The sequence below is a fragment of the Dermacentor variabilis genome, chromosome 2 (assembly GCF_050947875.1).
Source record: "Dermacentor variabilis isolate Ectoservices chromosome 2, ASM5094787v1, whole genome shotgun sequence".
In the NCBI taxonomy this organism is placed as follows: domain Eukaryota; kingdom Metazoa; phylum Arthropoda; class Arachnida; order Ixodida; family Ixodidae; genus Dermacentor; species Dermacentor variabilis.
In genome coordinates, this window is record NC_134569.1 from 4,307,213 (window position 1) to 4,334,530 (window position 27,318).

Here is a 27,318-nt window from a genome sequence, read left to right on the forward strand (position 1 = left end):
ACTCGTGGCCCTCAAGACCTCGTACGCCGGCCACCCTGAGCCGTTTTAATGGAAATTCCCGCAATGTTTCGCCCACCACCGAGTCTAACAGTGCCGACAACTCTGCCAGGAACACGTGGTAGAGTCGCTCACCATCGCCGCTCGGAGACCAGTCTCGTTCACCGCAAACGCGCCGTCCATCCTCCCGTTCGCCACAGCCACGTCGCCTTTCGTCCCCTGTGGCTTTTAGCCGCACCATTTCGGCAAACTAAGAAATGCAGCCCTAGGAGGTGGTGCTGCATTGGCTACTTCTGCAGCAAATCCTCTGTCTGTTCGCACAGAGAAGTGTAATGATGTTAAAAAAGACGGCTTACCTGTCCAAGCACTCGTCGACACTGGAGCTTGCGTATCTGTGATGAGTGCTAGCCTACGTGGACTTTTAAAGAGGGTCCTGACCCCAGCAGCTGCCCGAGTGCTTCGTGTGGTCGACGGCGGCGTGCTGGTAGTACTTGGAATGTCAACTGCGCGTATAACTATAGCCGGCTGCCCTACTTCTGTTCTCTTTGCTGTGACCGACAACTGCCCTCACGACATTATGCTTGGATTGGACTTTTTATCCCATCACTCCGTTCGCATCGACTGCGCAATCGGCGTTCTTTAGTTGGAACTGGCTCAAGTTGCCGATGGTCAGATCACCGCTCCACCACACTTGTGTTCGCTTCAAGATGTGCATCTATCATCTGAGGCAGTCACGTCGCTTTGACCGCACAGCCACAGATTCCCGACGGTAAATATGTCCTTCGCCACGTCATCGACGTGCTCTTGACCCCGAATGTTGCTCTTCCGCATACGCTGGTGACGATTACTAATAACGGCGTCGTTCTTTCGCTTTTGAATTTCAACCTGTGCCCTCAAGCGCTTCCAGTCGGCATGTTTTTGGCCAGCGTTTCTAACACTTCGGAATTTGAAATTGAAAGTCTGAATGCCGAGAGCGGTTTTTCAGCACCAATTGCAGCTCACAGCTCTGCTTCCCTAACGGATCACTTCGCGAAGATGATTGCACCGGACCTCACCTCTGCTCAGGCCACGGATACACGTCGCCGCCTCTAATCGTACCTATACATCTTTGATTTCGGCGACAGGCCTCTAGGACGAACATCTGTTGTTCACCACCGTATCAACACTGCCGGCGCGAATTCTATTCATCGACGTCCCTAACGTGTATCGCATGCTGAACGTCGAGTCATCCAATGAGAACTGGACAAAATGTTCCGCAAAGGGGTCATCGAACCATAAGCCAGCCCTTGGGCTTCGCCTGTCGTCCTTGTTAAAAAAGAGGTGTTACCGGGCGTTTTTGCCTCGATTATCGCTATTTAAATAAGGTCACCCGAAAAGACGTCTACCAACTACCCCGCATCGATGACGCCATGGACTGCTCCCACGGAGCTAAATACTTCTCGTCCATCCGGCTACTGGCAGATTTCAGTTGATGAAATTAACCACGAGAAGACGGCCTTCATCACGCCGGATGGCTTATATCAGTTCAAAGTCACGCCCTTTGGCCTATGCAATGCTCCTGCGATATTTGAACGTTTATGGACTCTCTTCTTCGAGGTTATAAATGGACCACCTGTGTTTGTTATCTTGACGACATTATTGTTTTTTCTCCCACGTTCGGAAGCCACATTACCCGACTCGCTGCAATTCTTGCGGTCTTCCGAAAAGCCGGCCTCCAACTGAACTCCGCGAAATGTCAACTCGCGCGCCGTCAGATTACCGTGCTGGGACGCCTGGTTGACGCATCCGGTGTATAACCAGATCCGGAAAAGATTGCACCGTTCGCAGTTTCCCTGCGCAACGTTCTGCTTCTGACGTGCGCTACTTCGTCGGCCTATGTTCTTACTTTCGCCGTTTCGTCAAAAACTTCGCCGACGTTGCTCCGCCAAAGAGCACGCCGTTCTCATGGGGCCCTCAGCAAGCTGACGGGTTCGCCGTTCTCATAGGGTTTCTGACCACCCCTTCCATACTTGCCCACTTTGATCCTTCTACACCGACCGAAGTCCACACTGACACAAGAGGCCACGGCATGGGCGCTGTTCTCGCCCAACAGCAGAATGGTACCGATTGCGTGACAGCTTACGCTAGCCGCCTGCTGTCACTTACTGAGAGAAAATACTTCATCACCAAGCTCGAGTGCTTGATTTAGTTTGCGCTGTCGCCATGTTCCGGCTATATTTATACGACCGCATGCTTTCGGTCGTTAGAGACCACCACGCCCTCTGCTGGCTGTCTTCCCTCCGGAACCCCAAATGACGGCTTCGTCGCTGGGCCTTGCGCCTCTAGGAATTTGTTGTCAACTATAAGTCTGGACGTCTGCACAAGGACGCTGACTGCCTCTCGCATCACCCCGTGGATCCTCCCGATCCTGTTGCGTATAATTCGGTGACCTGCGTTCTGGTTTTGACTGACATGACCTACATGAGCGCTGAACAACAACGCGACGCACCCTTACAGTCCAACGCCGGAGTGCAATCTCGCAGCACCTACAGCCCATGCCGCATGTTCGTGCTGCATGACGGCATCATCTACGGCCACAATATCAACTATGACGTCCTTGAGTTGCTCTTTGTCCTTCCTCGTCATCTGCGATCCGTCGTTCTCGAACAACTTCACGATACACCGACGGCTGGACACCTTACACGTTTGCGTACATTCGACCGCGTACGACGCCGCTTCTTCTTGCGAGATCTCTACCGCTCTGTGCGTCGTTATGTCCCAACTTGCGAATTGTGTCAATGCGAGAAGAAACCTCCCCTGCCAGCTATCGAACGACTCCATCCAATTTAAGTTCCCCCTGAACCTTTCTTTCGCGTAGGCCTTGACCTGCTTGGCCCTTTTCCGACAATGACAAGAGGGAAAAAGTGGATAGCTGTCGCTACTGATTACGCGACACGCTACGCGATAACAAAGGCGTTGCCGACTAGTTGCGCAACTGACGTCCCCGATTGTCTCCCTCACGACGTCATTCTCCAGCACGTTGCACCTCGACAGACCGTGGCCGCCCATTCTTGTCTCGAGTTGTGGCCGACCTCCTCCGCTCTTGCGCCACTGAGCACAAGCTGTCCACCGCCTACCACCCACAAAAGAACGGTCTTACGGAACGTCTGAACAGAAAACTCACAGCGATGCTGTCTATGTACGTTTGCAAAGATCACCGCGACTGGGACACCAAGCTGGCCTACGTGACATTCGCGTAAACTCGTCCCGACATGACACCGCAGGATATTGACACGTGTACTTATCTTTATCGGGCAACCACGTTTCGCCGCCTAAAGGCCAGAATACATGGAGCGAACTTTCACGACGAAGTTCGGGCGGCAGAAAATCTGCCGCGGCGCGACGCCGTATGTTCGTCGGGCTGCGCTACATGGTGCGAAGACATGGCGGCCGCCGCCGGCGAGTCGCTGCGTTGTTATCAGTGTGGCTAGACGAGGCAAATGCGCTGTCGTGAAACACATGACAAAAAAAACTTTAACGACAATTATTATCGCTTTTGAATTACGGAACACTCTAAAAACGCGTAAAATTTTGTTTAGAAATGATTTCTAGTGATTTTTATGTGTTTGAGACATTCATGTGCCGATGTAGTTTAAAGAAAGCGGCGATGCTATGCGTTGTGGCAACACTGGGCGGGTAAACAACTTTCGGCTCCTCCAACTCCGCGGCTCTGTTCTGTGGCTCAACGCGCGCGCGGCCGAAGCAAGCAGACCCGAAAGTAGCGCACGTGAGCTTGTCTAACCATGGCTGTTATTAACTTGTGAAATTCCAGCCGCGCCGCTTTGGATGCCATGAATACGAAAAGCGGGAGACCGGCGTGAACGATAGAGCGGGATCGGGATACACGGACAAGCGGGGAAGCCTAGACGGAAGTCGGGGCGGATAGTGAGACCTGATTGGCTCGCTTTGGGGCGCCGCTCGTTTGCCGCTTCCGTTATCGTCGCCGCCCGACGAACTTTTCTGCGCCAGCTGGATCGGCGGCGAACGACGTTTTCTCCGCCGCCGCGCGTCGCGCGTACGCCGCCGGGCGTGGAACGCCGACTATTCGTCGCATATTCGCTCCATGTATTCTGGCCTTAACAAATGTAATCGCACAGTGTGGGACGCGCATGCATGTGTCCGAAGTTTCTGGAAAGTTATCGATGCTTCTATCCGCTGTCTGTTGTCGCCGAACGTTATGTTATCTGATTTCATCAGCTGACGCGAATGGTGTAGAACTTTGTGGAAGGCACGCGGGTCCGAACGATTAGTCTGGAACATTCGATGACTGCTCTATAAAAGCTGACGCGCTCTTATCGCCGACTATGTTCGCCGCTCTCGTTGTGCTTTAAGTGTAGCCTGTTTTGTGGGCACAGGTTCGCCCAATAAAAGCTAGTTTTGCCTTTCACAGTATTGCTACTGTGTTAGTTGACGTCACGACCACGTGACATCTGGTGGAGGTGCTTTGCGTTCATGTACCGGACGCCCCTACAAAGCCGTGACCCAAGCCCTCACGCGGAAGACACCAACGTCGCCAAGAACCAGCGAGGTAGCCGCAGGCTGCAAGGACTGCCTCCGGAGCACGGACTTTTGCTTGAGACGACTAGGAAGATGGCCACTAAATCAACCCTAATGGCAGCCCCAGCGTCCCCCGTCGTGCTGCAGCAGCCCAGGGAGCCTCCGACGTTCCGCGGTTCAACTTTCGAGGACCCGGAAAGCTGGCTTGAGACGTACGAGAGAGTCGCTACGTTTAACAACTGGAACAGCGACGACAAACTGCGATATGTCTTCTTCGCATTGGAAGACGCGGTCAGGACGTGGTTCGAGAACCGAGAAGCCACCTTAACGACCTGGGAACTTTTCCGTAGCGGCTTCCTGCAAACATTTACAAGCGTCGTGCGATAAGAGCGAGCCCAAGCTCTACTGGAGACCAGAGCGCAGCTGCCGAATGAGACGATTGCGATCTTCACTGAGGAAATGAGCCGTCTGTTCCGCCATGCCGACTCAGAAATGTCCGAGGAGAAGAAAGTCTGCCTGCTGATGTGTGGTGTGGAGGAGGAACTTTTTGCCGGAATGGTACGAAGCCCACCGAAGACCGTCGAGGAATTTCTTCGCCAGGCCACCAGCATCGAGAAGACACTCGAGATGCGAAACCGGCAATTCGACCGCCGCACGAACTCGACAAACTACGCCGGAATTCAGTCACTGGCCACCGACGACCTACGCGAGACTATCCGAGCTGTCGTGCGGGAGGAGCTACAAAACTGTTCCCATCATCACAGCCCCAAGTGGCTCCTCACGCCGTGCGTGAGGAGCTCCAACAACAACTTGGAGTAGCCCCTGAATCGCCCCAGCCTGAGCCGCAAGCGATGACCTACGCCGCCGTCGCACGCCGTCAAGGTCCCCCTCCGCGACCGCGCCAGGGCCCTGTCACGCCGCAGTTCCGTCGTCCGCCGCCGCCAGCACGACCACCCGTCGCCCAGCGCACCTACGCGAGGAAGACGGACATTTGGCGCGCCCCTGACCACCGCCCGCTCTGCTACCACTGCGGTGAAGCGGGTCACGTCTATCGACGATGTCCATACCGGGAGATGGGACGGCGAGGTTTCGCCGTGAACGCTCCGCGCCCGCAGCAAGGTGAACGCCCCCGCGATATCGCCGACTACCTCGCCGCTACTAAGTGGAGTAGCGTTCACAAAATGAACACCAAACATGCATAAACCAAAAGACGCCACAGCATTATGAAATGCTACACTGCTAGTAATTTCTACATGGCAGCCTGTATGCTACAGAAGCTGCGTTAGAAATGGTATTAATAGTCGAACAGAATATGGTTCCATTCTGTAGTTACATTTAGGCAGGCACTTTTTCTTTGCAGTTACATAAGAGAAATACATAATTCCTGTTTAAAAGGTCTTAACAGACATTGCTTTGTTGCTTTAAGTAATGCGTTCGTAATGCAATAGCTGCTAAAGTGCCTTACGTGCAGTGCCACTTGTGCCCGCCTCGGTGCGAATGGACACAAGGGGAGCTGCTGTAGGGGCAGGGGGCACAGGAACAGCAGGACGCTCTTCGTCACTGGAGCTGTCCTGCTGGAACGTAATGAAATTGATTAAGTTCCATCCACTGTTTGCAATGTCTATTTCACTTATATTTACTCAATTTCTACAGAAAATTCTTGATGCAGCATGTGACATACTAGTGACTCAATGCTATCACTACTAGTTACTAATGCTTTACGGAATAACGAGCCATACAATCAATTACATGGTGCTTTTAGCAGCATTGCTTTAGCAGCAGTGGCGCAGGATTCTCATTTCTCAAAAGCACGGATATCATGTGATGGCATGTGGGCTGAATTACAAAAAAACAGACAGAAGCAGACAACAGCAAAATATTCCCCACCACCGAATGGTGTAGCTGCCCCAAATCGGTACACATAGCAACAAAAATTGTTACGCACCTCGGCGTCGTCATCGAAAAAACCCACCGGAGCGGAGCCTGGGCCGCTTCTTCCAAGAACTTAGAGTACCCGGCCCTCCAGCCCGCCCAACTTTCCATCTCCCATTTTCCTGCAAATGCATGACCACCGTGAGCTGATATACGTTACGAAGATGTTGCTAGCCGCGAGCTCACCTCTTCTCCGCCCCCACCTGTACCGCAATATTGCGGCAGTCGTAGCATAGCCGCAGCCAATACAGGCGCCAGCGCAGGACTCTTTTAACAGCCGGCCCCAGCGCGTTGCGCGCGGCAGCCACTTCGCCCCAAAGAGTTTTTTTTTTCTTGAGCAGCACTCATAGTTGGTAAGAGGCTTTTGGCGACTCTTGCCAAGTACGGGTGCTGGTCGGTAAACTCAATAAGCAAGGTGGCCTGCGCCGGCGAAACGCGGGGTCCCTTCACTGGGGTCGCTATTTTTTTTCTTGCTCACAATTTTCGCGCGACCGCAGCGAATTAATACCAGCAAATCGTACCGTTTGACATATCACCATGCCTTTAAAGCATAACGGTTACACTTATTTATTGTGTTATTTTATAACGACATAAATGTTACGTGAAATTTAATGCAATTTAATAACCAGGAAACGCTTTTCTCGTGCAAGTTACAACCATCTGAACTATCTGTACAGGTCTGTACAGCCCGCAGAGGGTATTTATCACTGCGCAGAAGCCTGTGGCATAAAAAATGAGCCCCTGTTAAAGACGACACTTCGATTTTAATCAGTACCTACACACTCAGAGGTAGTTACGATCATTGATACAAAGTGTTTACTTACCAGCTATGGGTTGAGATGTAATGCCTTCCAATTTTCATCCATCCTTCCGTATCCTATATGAATAAAAGCAAAAGTAAACATCACGCGATCACCGCAGATGCTCAGAAGCTACTGTTCAGTCATTAAGCACAAGAAAGAACGATGTGCTTACTCACCGAGCACTAGGCTTTCACAGTCTCCATGATGCTCACAGCTTCCAAAATTCTTTCAGGGCAAAAGTAAATTTCGGAAGCCGATATTTCATCTAATCCGACAGCGTTACTTTGCAAAAATACACTAAGTGTGGCCCACAGAAGCGATCAGTTGTTTTCACGCGGCCGCCACCCTACTTGTGCGTAGCGAAATGGGTTGGATGCGGAATTGACGCACGTGTGGCTATGACTCGAAAAATGGAAATATTTTCTTTACTTTCAGGTGCGCTTCAACCTATTTTCCGTCAATTCATTATACAATAATTTTGCTCTCAGCGACAAACAATTGCTCTTTTATTAGGCTTTATATCTACAATATAGTTGCTGTACGGTCCCTTTACGAGTGAAAAACAAGCAAAACATGCTTCCGGCGGCAACGATGGAGGCTGCTGATTGGGCTGATTGAAAGACGTCGCTGGTTCTCGCCCGCATACGCATAAACAGCCGCGTCATTTTGGCATCCAGACTTTTTAATAATTTCAGTTTGGAATAGCCTTACGTTATCGCGCCCAGCATGCATGTATTCTAAAGGAAATTTGACCGCAAGGAAGTTATAGGGGCAAACCCTTTATTTATCCAATACAGTTTCGTGTTGTGCTTGCGCTATATATATCGCTAAATTGCGCTATATTGCGCTATATAAGGCGCAATATTGCAGGGGCGTAGCCAGTTAGGGGGGGGGGGGGCTTATGCGGCTTCATCCCCCCCCCTCCCCCGCTGCCGAAATTTTTTTCATTTTTTCGTGCTGTTATGCACCGCCCACCAAAACAACTTCCGGCGCCGGAAGTCATGCTCGATTTTGTCTAGAATGTCCTTTTCATGCTCGAAAAGACATTTTAGCGCGAACATTGCGAAATCGGGCTGGATTTCGCGGCAACGCCTATGCACCGGCAGTCACATATCGTAACGCAAGGAGCTCCATCCGAGCACAAAGTTTCAAAGGTCTTTGGATGGCGTGTGGGCTCGTCGCGGCATCTTGCGGAGGCCGCGGAATCTGGGGAGCGCTTGGATTTCAATTCTGAAACTTTATCGACATAAAGTTCTCATAAAAGTTTGATGCGAAAGGTGCACTGATATTTCCAAAGTCACGTTTTAGATTTTCAATGCCGAAACTACGTGGGTTTAATGTTGTTATAAACATTTGAAGCCAAAGGTGCATTCACTTTTCTAAAGACGTACAGCGCACCGTACAACGAGAGAAGCGAAATCAACACACTATCAGACAAGTTGACAAAGCACGCAGCGAGGTCCAATGAGACGAAGCGTTATGGTGGTTCATTTGTGCCGTGATGTCACAGAAAAGAATATCAACATTTTCTTTATCCTGGGCCAATGCATCCATGTCAAGACACCAAAGGCAGTAAAGGTGACTACGTTCTTATTTATTTTTTTACTTGGACTCCTATTCGCGGGGTCACATTGACACTCTTCTTCTTGTTTTTATTCTCGCTACTTGCGGGCTGCCGATTCAGCCAGAGCGCATGCGTTTTTCTCGGGCTGCATCGACCACCGCGCGGCGAACTTCGATGCGCGTTCGTTTTTCTCTGTCCGAGTGGATTTTCGCCTGGCAGTGTTTTGGACGCTTTCCGGATAGCAGATGACAAAAATAAACACTGCATGGTCGCTCGCCGCCATCACTACGGGAACTCAACGGATTTCAACGCGTTCACTTGAGCGCAACCTCACCGCAAAATTTTGTTTCGCCGCTGTAGGATACCGAGCAGTACGCGTACCGTTCTCTGTGGACCATGCGTCTCACATTTTCTTCGATATTCCTTCGGCAGTCACACTAGGTGCCCAAAGTAGGCATTCGATTGTGGCCGACATGCTTTCCTTTGCATTATTTCATTTAGGCGCCCCCCGCGCTACAAAAGAAGAAAAAGTACTGTCGTGGCACAGCGAATTGTCGCATGGTGAAAATTCAATTTTATTACGTCGTTTGCAGAAGTAATGGGCCACGGGACGCTTCAGTTGCCGGGTACTCTTGTTATATTACTGTGATATGATTTACATGGACATTCCCACCGTCGCCCTCATGTTCCGTATAAAGTTCAGGGGCGGTAACTTCGTGACCGCGCACCGCATGCTGTATGTGCGAGTGAAAGTGTAAAGGGGGGGGCGCATGGGTGAGCCGACGATGGAGGCTCAGTCTTGTGCGCGCAAGGGAGAAAAGCTGGGAGAAAGCGCGCCGCCTTCCGTCACGCGTGATACATCAGGGGAAGTGGAGGGAGTGGGGTGAGGGGGCTCTGATCTCTGAATCTGTGGTTGCGCAAGATGTTTATTTGCCTTGTTTGACGCATCATATATAGTGACTTTTTCTTTGATACGTAGATTTATTGCTTATACGTATATTTAAATATCTTGTTGCGACGTTTTGCGTATATGCGCAGTGAACTTTGCTTCCAGTGACACATTTTTGCCCTTTATCAATCTGTATCTTGGCATTTGTATGTTCCATTGTATCATGGCATTTCTAATATATGAAGGCGAGTAAAATGAAAGGGAGCCAACCCACCCTGCACAATAATGGTTCGCTTCATTATCTGGAAGGCATGCACGTGGCACGGACACATCTCTCATTTAGAAAAGTGACACGCAGGTGTGAGGATCAAGGTTCTTTAATGCTCGCACACACTGGGCTGAACATGGTTGTGTGACCTAATGGACACTCCAAAAGTTGAACAGCGTGGTGTCGCGAGGTTTTTGACAGATGAAGATGTTTCCCAAAAAGAAATTAGTCGCCGTATGGCTGCCGTGTACGTTGAACATTGCATTTCGTTGGCCACTGTGAAGCGTTGGATCAAACGGTTCAAAGAAGGACGCGAAAGTTGCAAATACAATAGAAGACCAGGTCAACGCCACCGTGCAATCACGCCTAACAAATTGGCAAAGGCTGGTTAGACAAGAACGGATGATAAGCACCCGTGAATTGGCAGGGCGTGTGGACATCAATCACGGTTCGGGTCACACCATAATTCATGATTATCTGGGATTTCACCTCTTGTGTGCGCAATGGATGCTTAAGATATTGAACCGCCACCAGAAGACGGAGAGCTTCGGTGCTGCCTTGACTCATCTAATCCGGTAACACGATGAAGGTGAGGAATTTTTGTCTGCAATTGTGACTGGGGACGAATAATAGTGCGACTTCTATTAGCCTGAAACACGATGGCAAAGCTTACAGTATAAACATTTGAATTCACCACGCGCAAGTAAAGCAAAGGCCGTAATTTCTGCTGGAAAAATGTTGGCATTTTTTCGATGATCAGGGGCCATTATTCATCAATTTTGCTAAACCTACAGAAACTATCAATTGTTCCCGATATTGTGGAACGTCGGATCAGCTACTCGTCGCAATCAAGTACAAACCACGTGGAAAATTGAGGAATGGGTTCATCTTGCTCCACGACAATGCCCGTCCCCGCGTCGCTGATGTGGTTAATACAAAACTGGCAAAGTTCAAGTGGGAAACGCTGCAACATCCGCCATACAGCCCCGACCTGTCGCCTTGTGACTTCCTCATTTTGAAGCATTTGAAAAAAACAGCTCAAGGGAACGAGATTCCTGTCGGTCGATGACGTGAAAGAGTGAGCTACAGACTTTTTGAAGCAGCAAACCAAGGAGTTCTATGAGACGGGAATCACGCGACTCGTTAATCAGTGGCACAAATGTGTAAATGCTCATGGAGACTACTTTTAAATAACGTGCCCCGTTTGTCATATATTCGCCTTAGCTCAGCTTCATTTGATTCGCCCTCGTATATTTTGCAGAACTCCTGCTTTTTAGATGTACTCTCTCTTGCGACTATAATTTCCGAGCAATTGCAATACACGACCGGTGACAGCTGCTCCTGCGTAATGCATTCTAACAAAGGACAGCGTCACTGAGATTTGTCCCTCGTCGTTGCATATGTAGAAAAATATAAACAAGGCTCTTGAATGACAGAGATAGAGAAAGAACTGCAAATGAGAGAAAGGCGGGAGGCTAACAAAGTTTCAATCAAATATTTGTCCTCAACTTGTTCATGTCATGGCCTTTACATTTTTCATATTAGCGGCATGCGCTGCTTCGCTGGTTGGAACGAGATACAGTCCTAAAATTCGCGTGATATTTGATTTACTTGTTAAATATACAGAAAACATAGAAGGATTGATATCAGTTATTTCGGGCACAATTTTTGAGACATACGGGTATATTTTTTATGAAAAATACATATTTTACTTGACTGCGCGTAGCGTTCAAGAATTCGTTTGCAGCGTCTTTGGCAAAGGCAGCGCAGTTATTATTAATGTTTAATGTATTTGATCCTGCGACAATTTCTATAAGGAGGAGGCCGAGCTGCGAAGTTAGCCGCCCCCCCCCCCCCCTCCCAAACGAAATTTCTGGCTACGTCACTGCAAAATCCCTAGTTGTCCTAGAGAGTTGTGGCTTTCCTTTTTTTTTTAGTTATCGGCAGCGTCAAGAAGTTTATCATTTAGCTTGCTACAAAAGTTCTTCAGCAAAACGTTCGTGCTGCACCGCAGGATATGTTTTAACGCTACTTCGCTCGTCACACCATTGTCACAGGCGTCGAAGCCAGATTGTTGTTCGTTGGCCAGCAAGTGCAGTGTCAGCTTCGTGACGACCTGGCGTAGCTCGGGCACTAGTAGCAGTTAGTCGCTGCATTGCGAGCTGCTCTACGACAACGTAGCTGTGAGCAACGAAGTGCCAACATCGATGGGTAGACTGGACCTCCTCGGTCCAACTGCTTCACGAGATCGTGGTGAGCGGCAGAGACTGTGATCATCTTATCCACGGTCAACACGTCCCTGTATTTGGCGCAATTCAACTCTTTCAAGGTCCTGTACACTGCATATTCTGCAACGTAGACCAGGATCGGAAAGACGTCCTGCATCTTGGAGAGAGTCTCGCTGCTTACAACAACGTTGCAGCTCGGACATAGTGCCTGTAGCTGCTCGCATACACACTCCCAGTGCTGGTCAGTGGAAATAGTCGGCAGTTTTCGACTTCATAAATCTGTCTGATGGAAACGGGATATTGTGCACCTGCCAGTTGCCTATACTTTCCAAACCAATCTTCTAGTCAGTCAGTGCCTGTCTTCCCAAAAAGGCCATACGACATCCCATGCTCTTCGAAGCCTTACCAAGCCAGCAGCCTGAGTTTCCTTTATCAGAGTAACCTTTTCAAGGCCTTTGTTTTCCACTAATCCAGTCATTTCCAAAGCATGTGCAAGAAGTAGATTTTTGGATCGTTATCAACGGAAAACACTCGTTGTTGGAACTGGTTCTCAGTCTTTATCCCTTCCACGGAGTTTTTTTCAGGTTTACAATTTTCCACCACTTCAGCATGAAGCAATAAAACGAGACACCGACCAAAACATGTGCTAAATATGAACAAATCTTTAAGACCTTTCGGTTTCGCTACGGAAGCCTTGCTCACAATGGGTTGAAGGAAAGTTCATGGAAGCTTATCTAATCTTCATCAGATGACGTAAGCAGCGCGTGTACGACGAAGGGAGGGTTCCCTCACTTCGATTGAACGTGTGACGTGTTTTCTGTATCTCCAGCGATTCCAGAACCTGAAGTCGCGGCTGTATCTGGAATCGCTGCAGGTACAGAAAACACGTCACACGCTCAAAGTGAGGCAACCCTCCCCCCGTATTTTTAAAGTAAAAATGTTTCGCCTCAGTGATTGTAGCATTCAGCGTAGCTTTTAGGCATGTCAGTAGGCATGTCCCGTCGGGAGAAGGAAAGCTACGGGGGCTTCCAGTGCCTCTTAATGGGCGAATGAGCTGGATTATTTGTCGCGTGAACCAAGGTTTTAGACCGTGGCGCTTTATACACCTATATAGGACATAATGATGTATGCAATGTTTTACTGTGCCAGACAACATTGCCAACAGTCTGTCAACACCGAAAGAATTACTACATGATAAGAAGTCGTCGAACGATGAAGCAAGCATGTCAATAATAGGGCTGGCGTCGGCACGGGAAAAATCAGGGACGTTTCTATAGGATGGCTTCTCAAGCGCGCATGCGACATTAAGCGTAAGCAAAGCAGATTTGTGATCAGACATTCCATCGAAGACACTGCAGCTATAAGCATATTGTGCTAGTTGGGCGTCTATGGATATGAGGTCCAGGATCGAGGTTTCGCGGGTGGGCGTGGTCACGGTTTGAGCAAACAAAAAAAATGTGCTGTGCTAATGAGTGAATCGCGCACAGCTGACCCACGTGATGATTTGCAAATCATTACGGTCAATTCCTATCCATACTGATTCAGAGTGGGGTACTAAATGACTATTCGAACGGGCGCCGGTAAGAAAACACAGAAATATTAGGAATCGCTGAACCGTCGCCACGATTACCCTCATAGCGGCAATATTCCGAAACATGGCCGAAAATTCCGTACAAGATACCGTCATATGAGGTGAAGTATGTTCCTGATCAGCATATGAACGAAAACGTATGATCGATGATGAAAAGAAAGCACTATAAGATCATCGTGGTGTTTGCGGAGGCTCTGGATGTTAAAATGATAAAAATATGCAGATGAATTGTCCTTGAGACGTTTTTGTATGATCACACGATGAAATGGGCGAATCTGTGCTGAACTTAGATGCTAGTAAGTAGGTGCTTAAATTAAGAAACAATCTAAATATCAGAGGTTGGATTGCACAATATTTTGACTAGACACACAGAAGAGAACCACACACCACAGAGCACTACTTGCTATTTGATTTCCTTGTCAGTGGAATAAATACAGGAGGATACTGCCAAAGGTGGGAGCGACAAAAAATTTGTACAAACAGGGCCATCCCCCAATGCCAAGCCGGCTTTGTCACGTGATCATGTTTGCTGTACTCAATATCGCAAAAAAAAGAACGAGGATACAAAATGTCAGATTAGCGCGTGAGGGAATCTATTTCGTTTGAACTAAGGGAGACAGATGGCATGCTTACGCACATACTTCACACACGCACAATCTGAGCGGCTTCGATTATCTCTCTTCTCATTTGGCTGTTATCTTTACTTACGATCTTGCATTTCTTAAGGTATGGCCGGCATCCGCAATCTCTACAATGTATCCCAAGGTGTTCGGCGACTGCCTTTGAAACGTTATAATCATGCTGCTTTAATCTTTCGTTCAGACATCGTCCAGTCTGTGCGAGGTACTTTCTGCCGCACTGATGTGGAATAGAATATACCACTCCCTCAGCGCAGTCAACGAACTTCTTTCTGTGTTGTGTGTCACAGCCTCTTTTATGTGTGGCACCTAGATTTACCTTCACAGACATGCCCAGTAATTTTTCCGGTGCTGAAAACACCACTCTCACATTGCATCTTTTAAAAATTTTCTTTACACGGCGCGCGATCGAATGAATCTACGACATCACCACTATTTTTATTGCGAAAGCAATACTGCTCGCACTTTCGGCCCATCGGTGGTCGTGGCGCCTCCTTACACAGCTGCGCGTCACGTGACCGTGTGACGTCACGACAGACCGAGAGACGGGGCCACAGCTCGCGGCATCGATGGTGGAGGCGAAGCCTTGCGCGCCGCTGCTGCGGCGCTTACCGAGAGAGGGCGCTCGCTGGTGTGACGTCACGCCAGACCGAGAGACGGGGCCACAGCTTGCGGCATCGATGGTGGAGGTGAAGCCTTGCGCGCCGCTGCCGCGGCGCTACCGAGAGAGGGCGCTCGCTGGTGTGACGTCACGCCAGACCGAGAGACGGGGACCCAGCTCGCGGCATCGATGGTGGAGGCGAAGCCTTGCGTGCCGCTGCTGCGGCGCTACCGAGAGATGGCGCTCGCTGGTGTGACGTCACGCTAGGAGGATAAATGGGGCTACAGCTCGGCTCCTCGCAGTGGTCGGCGCGCTGCCTTGCGCTATGTCGGATGATGTATAGCCATAAGTTTAACAAAGGGCAACCATGTCCACACCATCAACCGAACCAAGGCCCAGCCAAGGGTATTGCTTTCGCAATCTTCCAGGCTTAACCAAGCTAAGCCTTCTTCTTTTTTTAAGCCTTCTTCTTTTTTTTCCCCGTGTGCTTGCACGGCAAGGCTTCTTCCCAGATAAAGGTGCCCTGGTTCCAATTTCCTTCAGCAGTGATTGTGCCACAGATACTAATAGATGTAAAGGATAACCTGCCGCCGTGAGCCTGCGTGTTTGCTCCCGAAAGCTGTCAGCAATGCTAGGATGGCACGATTTCCGCAACGCGTTTTTATAGCAAGACTTAACACATCATTGCCACGGAACTCCGCAGCGGATGTCTCACCCAGCCTGGGACCATGCTTCCAGTGAAAGGCACCGCGTTTGCAACTGCAATTCCGACTACGCATACCCATTTCATTGCTCTGCCTCAGCCGCAAGACCCCGGCAAGTTCACTAGCTTCGATGGTGTTGACGTAGGAGAATGGAACGTAGAATATGTATGAGTGCGTCAGCAAAGTGAGCAGGTAGAGTCCGACCATAATGCTGGCCAATGTCGTGTTCTACCTCGACGGAACACCGCGAACGTGGTTTTACGCATACGAGGAAGAGCTAACCATCTGGGACTTGCTCAAAGAAAAGCTTTCCGGCGTTTTTGGCAATCCGACCGGTCGACAACTAGCCGCCGAGCAACAACTCGCCACGCTTGCCCAAACTGCTACCGAGTCGTATGTCTCTTACATTCAGGACGTCAAAGACCTCTGTCATAAAATCGAGACTTCGATGCCAGAGGCGGACAAGATTGCACACATTATCAAAGGCATCGCGGACTACGCATTCAACCTTCCGGTCTTAAGAAACTTCTCGACTGTTGACACCATCATGAAAGAATGCCGCCGTTTCGAGCAGGCGAAGGGTCGCCGTATATACAATTAATTTACACGGCGTCCAAATACTGCAGCGACCTCTTCATGTACTGATCCCACCGACCAATCTAGCTCGCCACGACCAAGCGAAAACATGACCCGAATTGTACGCCGCGAACTGGAAGCAGCGTTTCCTGCCTCGCCTCAAGAGACGTATTGGGACAACACTGCTGAGACGATATCGCTGATCCAGTCTGTGGTTCGCCAGGATAAGTATGGACAGCTGGGCTAGTTGGTTATGATTAGCATTATGAAACATCGTTCCAGCGCACAATTGAACACGAACGAGAAGAGAAAGACAACACGAACGCCGGACTTCAACTGAATTTTATTCATGGAAAACAGGGCTTTATGTACACAGGGGGAGGGAGTGGGGGGCCAGGATATCGCCAATATGGGTTTTCCCAGTGCCTGTTCCTTGAGTCGCCCTGACACCCACCCTGCTCCTATACCTCGGTAATATTGCAGTCCACCTCACATTGTCCGTTATCCCTACACTACCAGCAATCCATCGGACTGGCGCGCACCTAACGACAGGCCGATCTGTTTCTGCTGCGGCAGAATCGTCACGTTTCCCGTCACTGCAGGAGCCATTGGCCGTCTCCTCCTCGAAACACCTTCTGCAATTCATGTTCGCCCCGAAGTTCTTCACCCCGTCGCTTCTACGACGCCTCCGACGCCACTAGGTCGACTCGTCGCTGTACTCCTTCGCCTGAACGTCGCCAGCCACGTCAGCCCCAGGTTCACCCCTCGCCACCGCCGACCTACCCAGGACCGTCTCAGCAGGAAAACAAGGCAATGCGGCACCTCGAGGTGGCGCTGCAATGTCGCATTCGCCGCGAAATCCTCCTTTGAGGCTGTTTACGAGATATATCCTTCATGACGTCCAAGTTGCTGGCATACTCGTCACAGCAGTATTAGATACTGGAGCACACATGTCGATTATGACCAGCCGCCTACGCCGAAATTTAAAGAAAATTGTAAGGTTTGCCGTTACTCAGTTCGCACGAATTGCCTACGGTAGCACGGTGACCGTGGTCGGAATGTGTACTGCACAGGTGAGCATTTCCGGCTGCCATACTGTCGTCCTTTACCTGTGCTTGACCAACGCCCCCATGACATCATACTAGGCCTAGGCCTTATCTGCGTCCATTCAGCGCTCATTGATTGTTCCACAAGTACTGTGCGTCTTGACTTGGCTCTACTGGACGTCCCTCCGACACCACACGAAATTCGCCTAAGGCCGACTGATTTTGTTCACGTTTCACCACAGGCCTTGACATACATCGAAATGTCACCTTCTACGCGCGTTCCCGATGGTGATTACATATATGCTCCCATAACTGCCATCGTTCTCACCCACAACGTTACCGTCCCGCAAACAATACTGAAGGTCACAGAAAATCGCACGTATCTCCCTGTGGTAGATTTCGAGCTCGCTAAGCAAATTCTGCCTAAAAATATCACCCTGGCTACGATCACTGCTTTCGAAGTTAGCTGCGTTGAGACTTTTGTCGTCTACGCTTCCTGTGAGCCTTTCCGGTCTGCCAAATGTACTGACAACTACATTAGGAAAATGATCGCCCCGTATGTCACTCCTGAAAAGCTCTGCAGTCTATTGCTTTCCTACAAGCATATATTCGACCTGAACAACCGACCATTAGGCCAGACGTCACTTGTCCAACATCGTATACATACAGGCGATGATCCAGCCATCCATCGGCGACCTTACCCCGTTTCAGGTTCGGAACGTCACGTCATCAAAACGGAAGTAGACAAGATGCTAGCGAAAGACATAATTTAGCCATCGTAAAGTCCCTGGGCGTCATCTGTCGTGTTGGTCAAAAAGAAGGACGGCCCATGGAGATTCTGCGTCGATTACCCCGCATCTTCATCAAAATGTCACGGGTATAAAACTATTTACACGATGTATTTAGAAGGCGTACACAAACAGCAGCTGAGAATCCCGAGAAGCTGTTGCGACTTCGCCGTCTGCGCCGTCACCGACATTGTCCTCTTTTCCCACCGTAACATATTAATTCAACTCTAAATCATTATCGTCGACAGTAATCGTGAGATGGGTTCTGCCGAATTTTTTACGTGAGCGCGGAATCATTACAGGTAAAATACTTGGCGTAAGCAAGCCCTAGGCTCAGTGCAGGCTGACGCACCAGTGCAGTGGCATTGTGCGTGCGCGCGTCTACGTAGCCTCCTTCTGGTTCAATGCTCAATTCTGCAGCAAAGTGTACCTTACGCCGAGCGATAAGTAGCATACTTACGGCTCGTGTCGAAGCCGTGCAGGTATGCCGGGCAAGGTACCCGGGCCGTTGTGTTTGCCGGCACGCTGTCCCAGCAAAGGATGCCGTCCCACACCCGCGGGCAAAGGCTCCCTGCAGCGTAAGAGAAAATTCTGTTCTCAACAAGAAAAAAGAGGCTTATTATTAACCCATTCCCATCTTTTTGTTTAGTGTTTGCTTACTCTGCATTTCTTTTATTATTTGAGTTTGTAATTACGCATTAAAGGGCCCTGGCTTCTTTCTAAGGTTCTTCGTAGAACTCATCAGGAAGGGGCAGCAGTGGTTCGCGTGAGCAAAACGCTATTTTGTAAATTAAACCTCCCAACCTGAATATCACTGTGCGCACGAAGAGCGAATTCGATGCTACTAATGTGTCCACGGTTCCTGCAATTGTCACTTTCCGCTGAATGATTAACCTTCGCCCCAGCCGGGAGCACGGCCCACGCACAGGCACTTGCCGCCGTGGCCCAGCAGTCACCCCTTGATCGTTCTCGGCGTTGACTTATGAAGCCACGCTTGCTCCGAGATCCACAGAAGATTACGTGACCAGTCCGACACCAACGTCCACGCATCATCATCACTGGGATGCGGCTGCTGATCCGTTATTCGCATTAGCAATAGTGGCATCTGGACCGGCGATCCCGACAATATTCAAAACCAGTTTTTCCCTATTTATCAGGAAATTCAGGACAACATTCATTTGGGCTAGATGGTGCATACTTGAATTAGGAAGGAACAGCGCCAACTAAGACGGTCACAAGTGGGGAGAACGACACAGGACAAGCGCCAACTTCATCTATCTTTATTCAATGAAAAATCAGAAAAATATAAGCAAAATCACAGACATGCGCACAATGACCATAATGCATCCTCTGCCAAACCGTTCTAGATAAGACATTTCGCTTTTAAAGACGGGCACGGAAGTATCACTAACACAGTTTTTTCCTTTTTCTTTATATGGAAGGCTTCCAAAACCTCACGTGTCTTTGTTTCCCTGCTTCTGCCCTTTCGGACCTTTGTTCAACACATGCCTGACATCGTTGGGAAGATCAACGTCTCCGATCACCGTCACCAGCCTTTCCGGGGGCTTCTTGTCCTTCTTCAGAGAAGACGACTGTAAACAGTGGTTCAGTGTCTGAGCCCACCAAAACTCAGTCATACTTCCTATAAGGCGTCGAATTGCACGAAGCTTCTTCTCCGTCTGCCATCCCGTATCCACCTTGTAACGAATCGCACGCACATGTTCTTCACATCTGCTAATCTGATGGTTCTGCACCTACACAATGTTTATTTCATGAAGAACAATCAGCATTATATAGAGTATTCCCCTTTGACCAGTTCGTAGTGGCTTGCTTTCCAAGACAACGTGTATTATGTTGAAAGACAACCAGCTAATCGGTGGGCATTATCAGCGTATCAGTGGACATTATAACCAAGGCAACCCTACAATCTCCTGTCTACAACTACTGTCCGAGATAACGAGAAATGCACATGATCGCGAAAGGCTTTCAGTGATTGCCAGGTTGCTGCAATGCCTCCAACAGAAACCGCGGCGTTGAAGGTGCTAAATGAAAGAACAAGTTTCATTTTTATACCAACAGCTACAGCCCAGCGCCTAAGTAAGCTAGCGCATTATTTAGCCTTACAGTGATGGCACACTTGCCTTACCATGGGACCTATCTATTCAACTGCGCCTGTCTCCCCCAAAGTGAGGAAGCAGTACTTTGTCGGCTACGTTTGGGCGTTATATTTGCCAATACATATTCATCCTTATTTGAAGTGAACATTAGCGCCTAATGCAATGTCTGCGAAAAAATTCAGCTGGCACAACCCGTCTCACGATGGCTATCGACCGTAATGCGATTAGCGTTGGAGCAGTGTAGCGACTTCGTCGACATCTCGAATGCTGCTTGACCAAATTAGAATGACGAGAATCAAGCGACCACGATAGCATCATGACGACGGTATAAAAACAAATGCCTGACCACGACTACGTAACAACGACGCAATGACGACGATTTGACGGCAACGATATGAATATAATTGAATGATCACTCGATCATATAAGCACTGGACTTCCCTCTTAGTCATTTCGACTCCTTTTTTCTTCTCTTGGTACAGCGTAGCCAATTGAGCTACGTCTTGATTAACGTCTCTAAATTTTAGTGATCGTGTCTTTCTCTCTCAGGTCGTGGCTGTACGCGGAGGTTCTATGTAATCGAATCTGATAAAAATTCTTACGGAGGAACTATAGCTGTTAGCAAGCCAGGCAGACACTCAGGTAGTCGCCGATATTGCTGACATACTTCACAGCTGGCGACATAAGAACAAATGTTACTATGGTTCTCGGATCATCAAGAACGTCCTTTGGCTCGAAAAGTCTGGCTCTCTTGCTGATGTGCCCTCCTTCAGAGGTTTCATGGTGTCCTTGCAGAATTTGCGGACGTTGATGTCTGTGTATCACGGGGATGAGTTTTGTTCCTGTGACTTGGTTTTAAGACATGCAGTGGCAACAGTAGTGTGCACGTATTTATTAAGGGCTAGGAGCGCGCACCTACCTATGTAGTATAGGTGTGCCATTGCCATTGCTAAGCTTATTTTGGCCATAAAACATGTCCGGCTGCGAAACGAAGGCACTGGTATCATCCTTACTGCGTGGCGCAGGCATTCATTCTTCGTTATCCTAAAAGATTGCCAACTATACGCCGGATAGATAGAAACTGTGTTCTTTCAATGTAAATGCATAAGGCGGTTCTTTAGTGAACGTATATACGTTGGCGGAAGTATCGGTGAACACAGTAAATTTGCGCCCAAAGCTGTAGCGTCTCAACTAGTTGCGCACCACTCAAACCACCGCCAGATATTTCACATTGTAGTATAGTGGCGCTCGGTACTATAAATATTCAAGCCAGCGTGGACGATGGTACGTTCGAAATTGTTTAACTTGCGCTGAAGTTTAAGCATATACCAACGCCAACTGCTATGTCTTCAGTGTCCCCCGAAGGGGGACTCCGGAAGTTTGGACCACCTGGGGTTCTTTAACGTGCATCGAAATCTAAGTACTCGGCTGTTTTCGCATTTCGCCCCCATCGAAATGCGGCCGCCATGGCCATGATTCGATCGCGCGACATCGTGCTTAGCAGCCCAACTCCATAGCCACTAAGCAACCACGGATGTGAAATCATGCCCATGATCGAACGTGTTGTTTAAATACGAAATTTTGGAGAGGCCAAACTGACACTACTTCCCCTTATTAAGTCAAGAATCAGTCTTGTACTGGCTCTTATGTACTTTTTCAAATTGCACATATGATCTTACTCGGTAACACAAACAACAAGCATATCGCCTGTATGAAGCGCACACTTACGTTTCCTTAGACATGCGTAGTTCAAGGCCCACTGCAGCGTACTAAGTTCACGAACCGAAAGGCAAACACTGTTGAATTCATGCATTCCCACAAAATGAGGCATCCGCTCCTACGCTTTTCTTCAGCGACACCGACGAGCCAGGAGCCATTCCGCAAATGACGTGGCGAGAACTGACCGAGAAGGAGGCGGGTTAACATAAGGGCTCGATTTTATTAGTCATATCATAAGGAGCCAACAAAGACTGACACCAAGGACAACATAGGGGAAATTACTTGTGCTTAATAAATGAAATAAGGAAACGATAAATTATTGGGAATGATAGCGGATGACAAAACAACCTGCCGCAGGTGGGGAACGATGCCATTAACAATGCGAATGTTGTGGGATCGTTCCCCACCTGCGGCAAGTTGTTTATTGATCCACTTTCATTTCCTTTAATTTATCATTTCTTTATTTCATTTATTAAGCACAAGTAAGTTCCCCTATGTTGTCCTTGGTGTGAATGTATGTTGGCTTCCTATGCTGTGGCAAAAACTTGGCTTTCGGGATCGCGTCAATTGCCTCAGCGATGCGAAGTAACAGGCAACAGTCGGCCTGAATATCGCGCGCTCATGGTGGTCCTTAAAGTACGAAATTCGCCTGGTCCCTGCATATCTGTATGCCGGTTGAGCACACCTGCAGGCACCCCGCTGCATCCTGGATGGTGCAATACCCTTGGCAACATGGTGGGCGGAACTTGACGCTGGATGAGTGTCGGTCGTTGGGCGCCAGCATAACGACAAAAGCTCAGATATCGTCGATTGCGGGCTCGACGAAGTGAAAGTCTGGCAGCCGATGAGGCACTGTGGCAGCTCAAGTCCGTCAACACTGGTATGAGATTAGGCAGTCCTATGTGAACCAACGGCGTCCCTGTGGTGCTCGTTCCCCCCCCCCCTCCTTTTTTTCTTTTCTTTTTCATTGCATGTGCGCTTGCGAAGCCATAAAGCTGTTTTGCCCATAGGACAAAACCATGGGGAGCTTTTAGTGGCAGGACTGACAAGTTGAAAGCCTGAGTGGTGTCGAGCCTGCCATCTGCAACGTAGCGTTAGGCAGGCAAAATTTTTCAGGTGATATTGCATTCAATCAAATTCAATCCTGTTTCCAGAAGATTTACAGGAAGCAATAAAGCCAAATTACATGGCATGATTGAAGCTGAAGTGGTTGGGAAGCTCCAACTTGGAGTAGGCGCAGACAGCGACGTTTACAGAGGGTGTTTGGGTTTTACAGAAGGTGCTTGTTTTTCATTGAACGGTAGTCGTAGACAAATTATATTTGAGTGAAAGCAGCGACAACAGATCCAGGCAAGTTACCCCATAACCGCTACACGTAGCGTTCGTTGTTATTCCACACCGCGATACACGGCAAACACTCGCTTCGCGGCGGACGCGAGTGCAACCGTGTACGTAGAAAATATCACCGGCAACGGGTTTCGAGATACGTAGGGAAGGTCGGACCGCAACACTATCAGGTAGTATTGCCGGGAATCAGTATTTGCATCACGTGATCGCGCTCTACACTGTCTTTGGTGGAGCCCGAGTGGCAACGCGGAGCCTTCAGAAAGCCTACAAAACACTACTCAAAGGACAAGTCGGCGACAGCTATTGTCACTGCAACATTCAGGCAAAAACTCCTTGCCGCGGAGATTTATTCGACTCGTGAAAATGGCTGTTATATTCCCTACTGGCGTGCAAGGATTACAGTCTGCCGAGCATTTAGTTTTTGCGGACACTCGTAAAGCAGTTCCCGCTAATGTCACAGCTTCGATTCGCGGCAAAATGAACGAAGTATGCAAAAACACCTGTGAGCCAGCGGCTGTTAAGCACATGTTCTTAATCGTAGTAACAATAGCCCTTTCAATTTTTTTGATCCCAGCCCAGATGCGCCAAAATCCAAAAATATATGGCACCCAAATATCGCATGCGGTGCTCCCTGACCTTTATGCCTTCAATAGCACGGGCAACATTCGTGGTGTGCTGCTCTCAGCTGCTCTGACTTGTTTCAGCCGCACCTTTTGTTTATTTGCAGTTATTTCGACACCACATATGCCCGCTGATTCGCAACAGCAGCGTCGAGAATAATACAGGGACCATTATCTAAACTCTGAGCACACCGTACAATCTGTGATGAAAGTCTGGGAAAGTTGCTAACGACAAGTGACCACTTGGCGCTTTTTCAGTCTCTCAAAAAATACTACCGTTTCCCAAGATCACAAAGAAGCCTGCGGCATCCTGCAGAGCTCTAAGAGGGGTTGTCAGCCTCGACGCCAGTGCCACAACACATCACCAGGAAGGTGCCTTCACTTGAAAGCGGCAAGAGCCTAAACGTTCGTTGCTGCAACAGTTGTCTCCGCGGTACAGAAACACTGGGAATAACCTGTCGCCCCGTATTCCTTTTCATTCTCCACTGTGGCCTTATCCATTTCAAATTATTTCACAGAAACCCGTTCATATGCAAGAATTACAGCTGTATTTGTCGACGTTCTTGTGAGCCTGCTCAACGCGGAATAAGCCATGGTATGCAAACTCTGAAATCTTACCTGATACCGTGAAATCCTCTCCGGTGAAGGAAAGCGTCGATTTGTTGTCCGTTGAGTTTGGCACTGCCAGGATCTTACTGACGTTACAGTCGTGCTTGGCGCGCTCAAGGATCCACAGCGAATTCATCACGTGATTGTCCTGCGTGGAGAAACAGTAGGCGGTGCTCATGAGTGCAAGGCTATTCATATTCCTACTTTGTTGTATTTCTTTCTCTGCTAATTTCTCTTTAACTGCCAAGTTTTCCTTCTGAGATGCTCTTCTGGTGTTTCCTTTCAGCTTCATGCTACGGTAGGATGTATGATAGTTCTCCCTATGGTAAAGCCTCATCCGTAGATCCGCAGCAGCCCTGCTGTGGTTACACATAGAAGGGTGTTGGTTTGGGCTAGTTGGTTTTCCATTTCTTTTTCCAGATCGTTGCATTCATGGGCTTGAGGTCACCTGTTCGATATCGCTTGTAGTGGCCGCATTTCGATGGGGGCGGTACGCAGAAACGCTCGTGTACACCGTGCACTCGGGTGCTGGTTAAGGAACCCCAAGCGGTAAAAATGAATGAGGGAGCCCTGCACTATGACGTGCGGCATAGTCAAATCGTGGTTTTGGTACCTAAGACCTCAAAAATTACTCATTCAAAATAAAGTAACCTTCTACACATTTGTGGTATTTGCACAACTGATTTGCCATGTCCTTCACTGGCAACGTGATCGGCTCACCACTTTACACAGGCTCTGAGATCCGCTCACACAGTACGTGCGATCGGGCTAGCTATGAATATATCGCCTTTGGAATAGGCCTAGTTCACTCAGCGAAAACTTATATACGCGGAACCTGTGGCGCAAGAAGAAAATAACTGAGCAAATTTCACTACAAAAAGTTAAAAATTACGCAGATCTAACGTGGCCGTTAGAATCGGTGTGGAACGCTTTCTAGACAGAAGGAGAAGATTCAATACGAGGGAAGACGGGGACGTTGGCCGGAGAATAGGCGTGTCTCCGGCCTGCTGCTTCATATTGGGGTGAAAGCAGAAAAGTAGAGGAGGAGGATGTCATATGGTGAAGAAGGTAAATTAAGTAAAAATGAATAAAGCTAAATGAAGCGAATGAAGCTATGTAAAGGAGGACACTACACGTTAAGCGTACAATTGCCTTTATTGTAATGCTATGCAGACTGTGATGTATTCAATGCTTATGTTTGTGCACCGCACAGATCCGAACTTGATTATAATGCCATTACTACATCTATATTTGTGGACCACACCATTCACAAGCTATGCCACAATGCTGGCAGGAGTTGGTACGAATGCACACTATGAGAAGTGGGAGTTATGACACGGGACGAATGTGATGTTTTCCCTTTGCCGAGGAAAACATTATGCAGATCCAGTGGACATCTTCGAATCTATGTAAAGCGAAGCTTTCGTGAAAGGGTTCATCGAACGCTGCAAACTTGCCCCATTTCCGTTCCTGGTATTTTTCGCAGCAAGGGAAATAACTGGCGCGCATGTGGTCGCGCGCAGCGAACACGTGACACACACGGTGATCGAGCCAGTTGGCACGGTGTGGTCGTGGCGTAATGGTTCGAGCATCGCACTGCTTTGCTGTGGGGTTAGATGCCATCAACTGGCGGATGATTCATTTTATTGACTCTTTAAGTGTGCGCTGGTCGGTATGACAATACCCAGCAGCAAGGGTCAGAAAAGTCTAGGAGAGTTTGCAATGAAAGCTCCGCTTTAAAATGTAAAATTGTGAGAAGTGTACGCGGAGATAACCGCGACGCCAAAGACAGTGCTTGTGTCGACTCGCTTCATCCAAGCGCCTCCGCCGAAATGCAAACTCGCGCTCGTGCATGCACTATTGCACGAATGCGCCCGAGACGTGACGCACGTGTTTGTTCGTTTGTCGTTTGTGGTGCGCCCAAAGTAGCAATCGCGCGAAATAGCTACTCGGTGTTGGCACAATATAAGTACGCGTGAATAAAAATTTCAGAAAAAATTTACAGTTCCGCCGAATAGAAGAAGCACGGACTGCGATTACAAATTAGTAGATAGGTGCACGAAGTAAGGATACTTCAGTAAAACGAGTTCTTGGGCGAGTTGGTCGCTTATTGCAGGCATTACAGCAGCGCCAAAAAACACGCACAAAAGAAAGGAACACTGACAGACACGGACAATCGCAGCAGTCGCAACATATCTTGTTCTATGAAAAGAAGTTGACTATAAAGCCTGCGTTGCGCGTGTTTGTTCGGAGACAAGGAACGCGTGCAACCCCAACAACCCACAAAGTGCCTCTGAAATGCTTGCTGAGCAAATGTCACATTCCGCACTATATAACATAATTCACGTAGCACTAACGCAATCATTGCCCTTTCTCTTTATATGGAAGGCTTCCAGTAGCTCTCGTGCGGTCTGGTCTATTCCTCGACCTAATATCTCGCACTTTCAAAATGCGGCGAACACTTCTTGCAGGAACTGCAATGCTGTACTAAGCGGACGTCTTCGCTGTTCTTTGAATTTCGTTTGTGCTCCCTCAGCCGATGGTTGAGGCATCTGCCAGTTTGGCCTACATAGGCTTTTCAGTAGGACAGTGGTATCTCGTGTACCATTCCTGATTGGCACCGCAAATATGGCCAGGCACGCTTTTTTCCACATCCAACTTTTGCGGATTCTTTGCCGGAGATACGAGGGCACAGCATGGATAGCATTTCCGGAGCGCCAAAAAACGAGCGGTACCCCAAACCTG

General features: G+C 48.8%; 1 protein-coding gene across 1 annotated transcript in view; it reads right to left on the reverse strand.

The window, feature by feature from the left end:
• LOC142571296 (parathyroid hormone/parathyroid hormone-related peptide receptor-like) overlaps positions 1-27,318 on the reverse strand; it is a 523,250-nt gene that overhangs the window by 306,131 nt on the left and 189,801 nt on the right. Inside the window, exons 2-3 of the mRNA XM_075679543.1 lie at positions 24,583-24,721; positions 18,622-18,732 (exon numbers count right to left, since the gene is read on the reverse strand). Coding sequence (XP_075535658.1) covers positions 18,622-18,732; positions 24,583-24,709 — 238 coding nt within the window. The 5' untranslated portion in view covers positions 24,710-24,721. The remainder of the gene's footprint in view (positions 1-18,621; positions 18,733-24,582; positions 24,722-27,318) is intronic.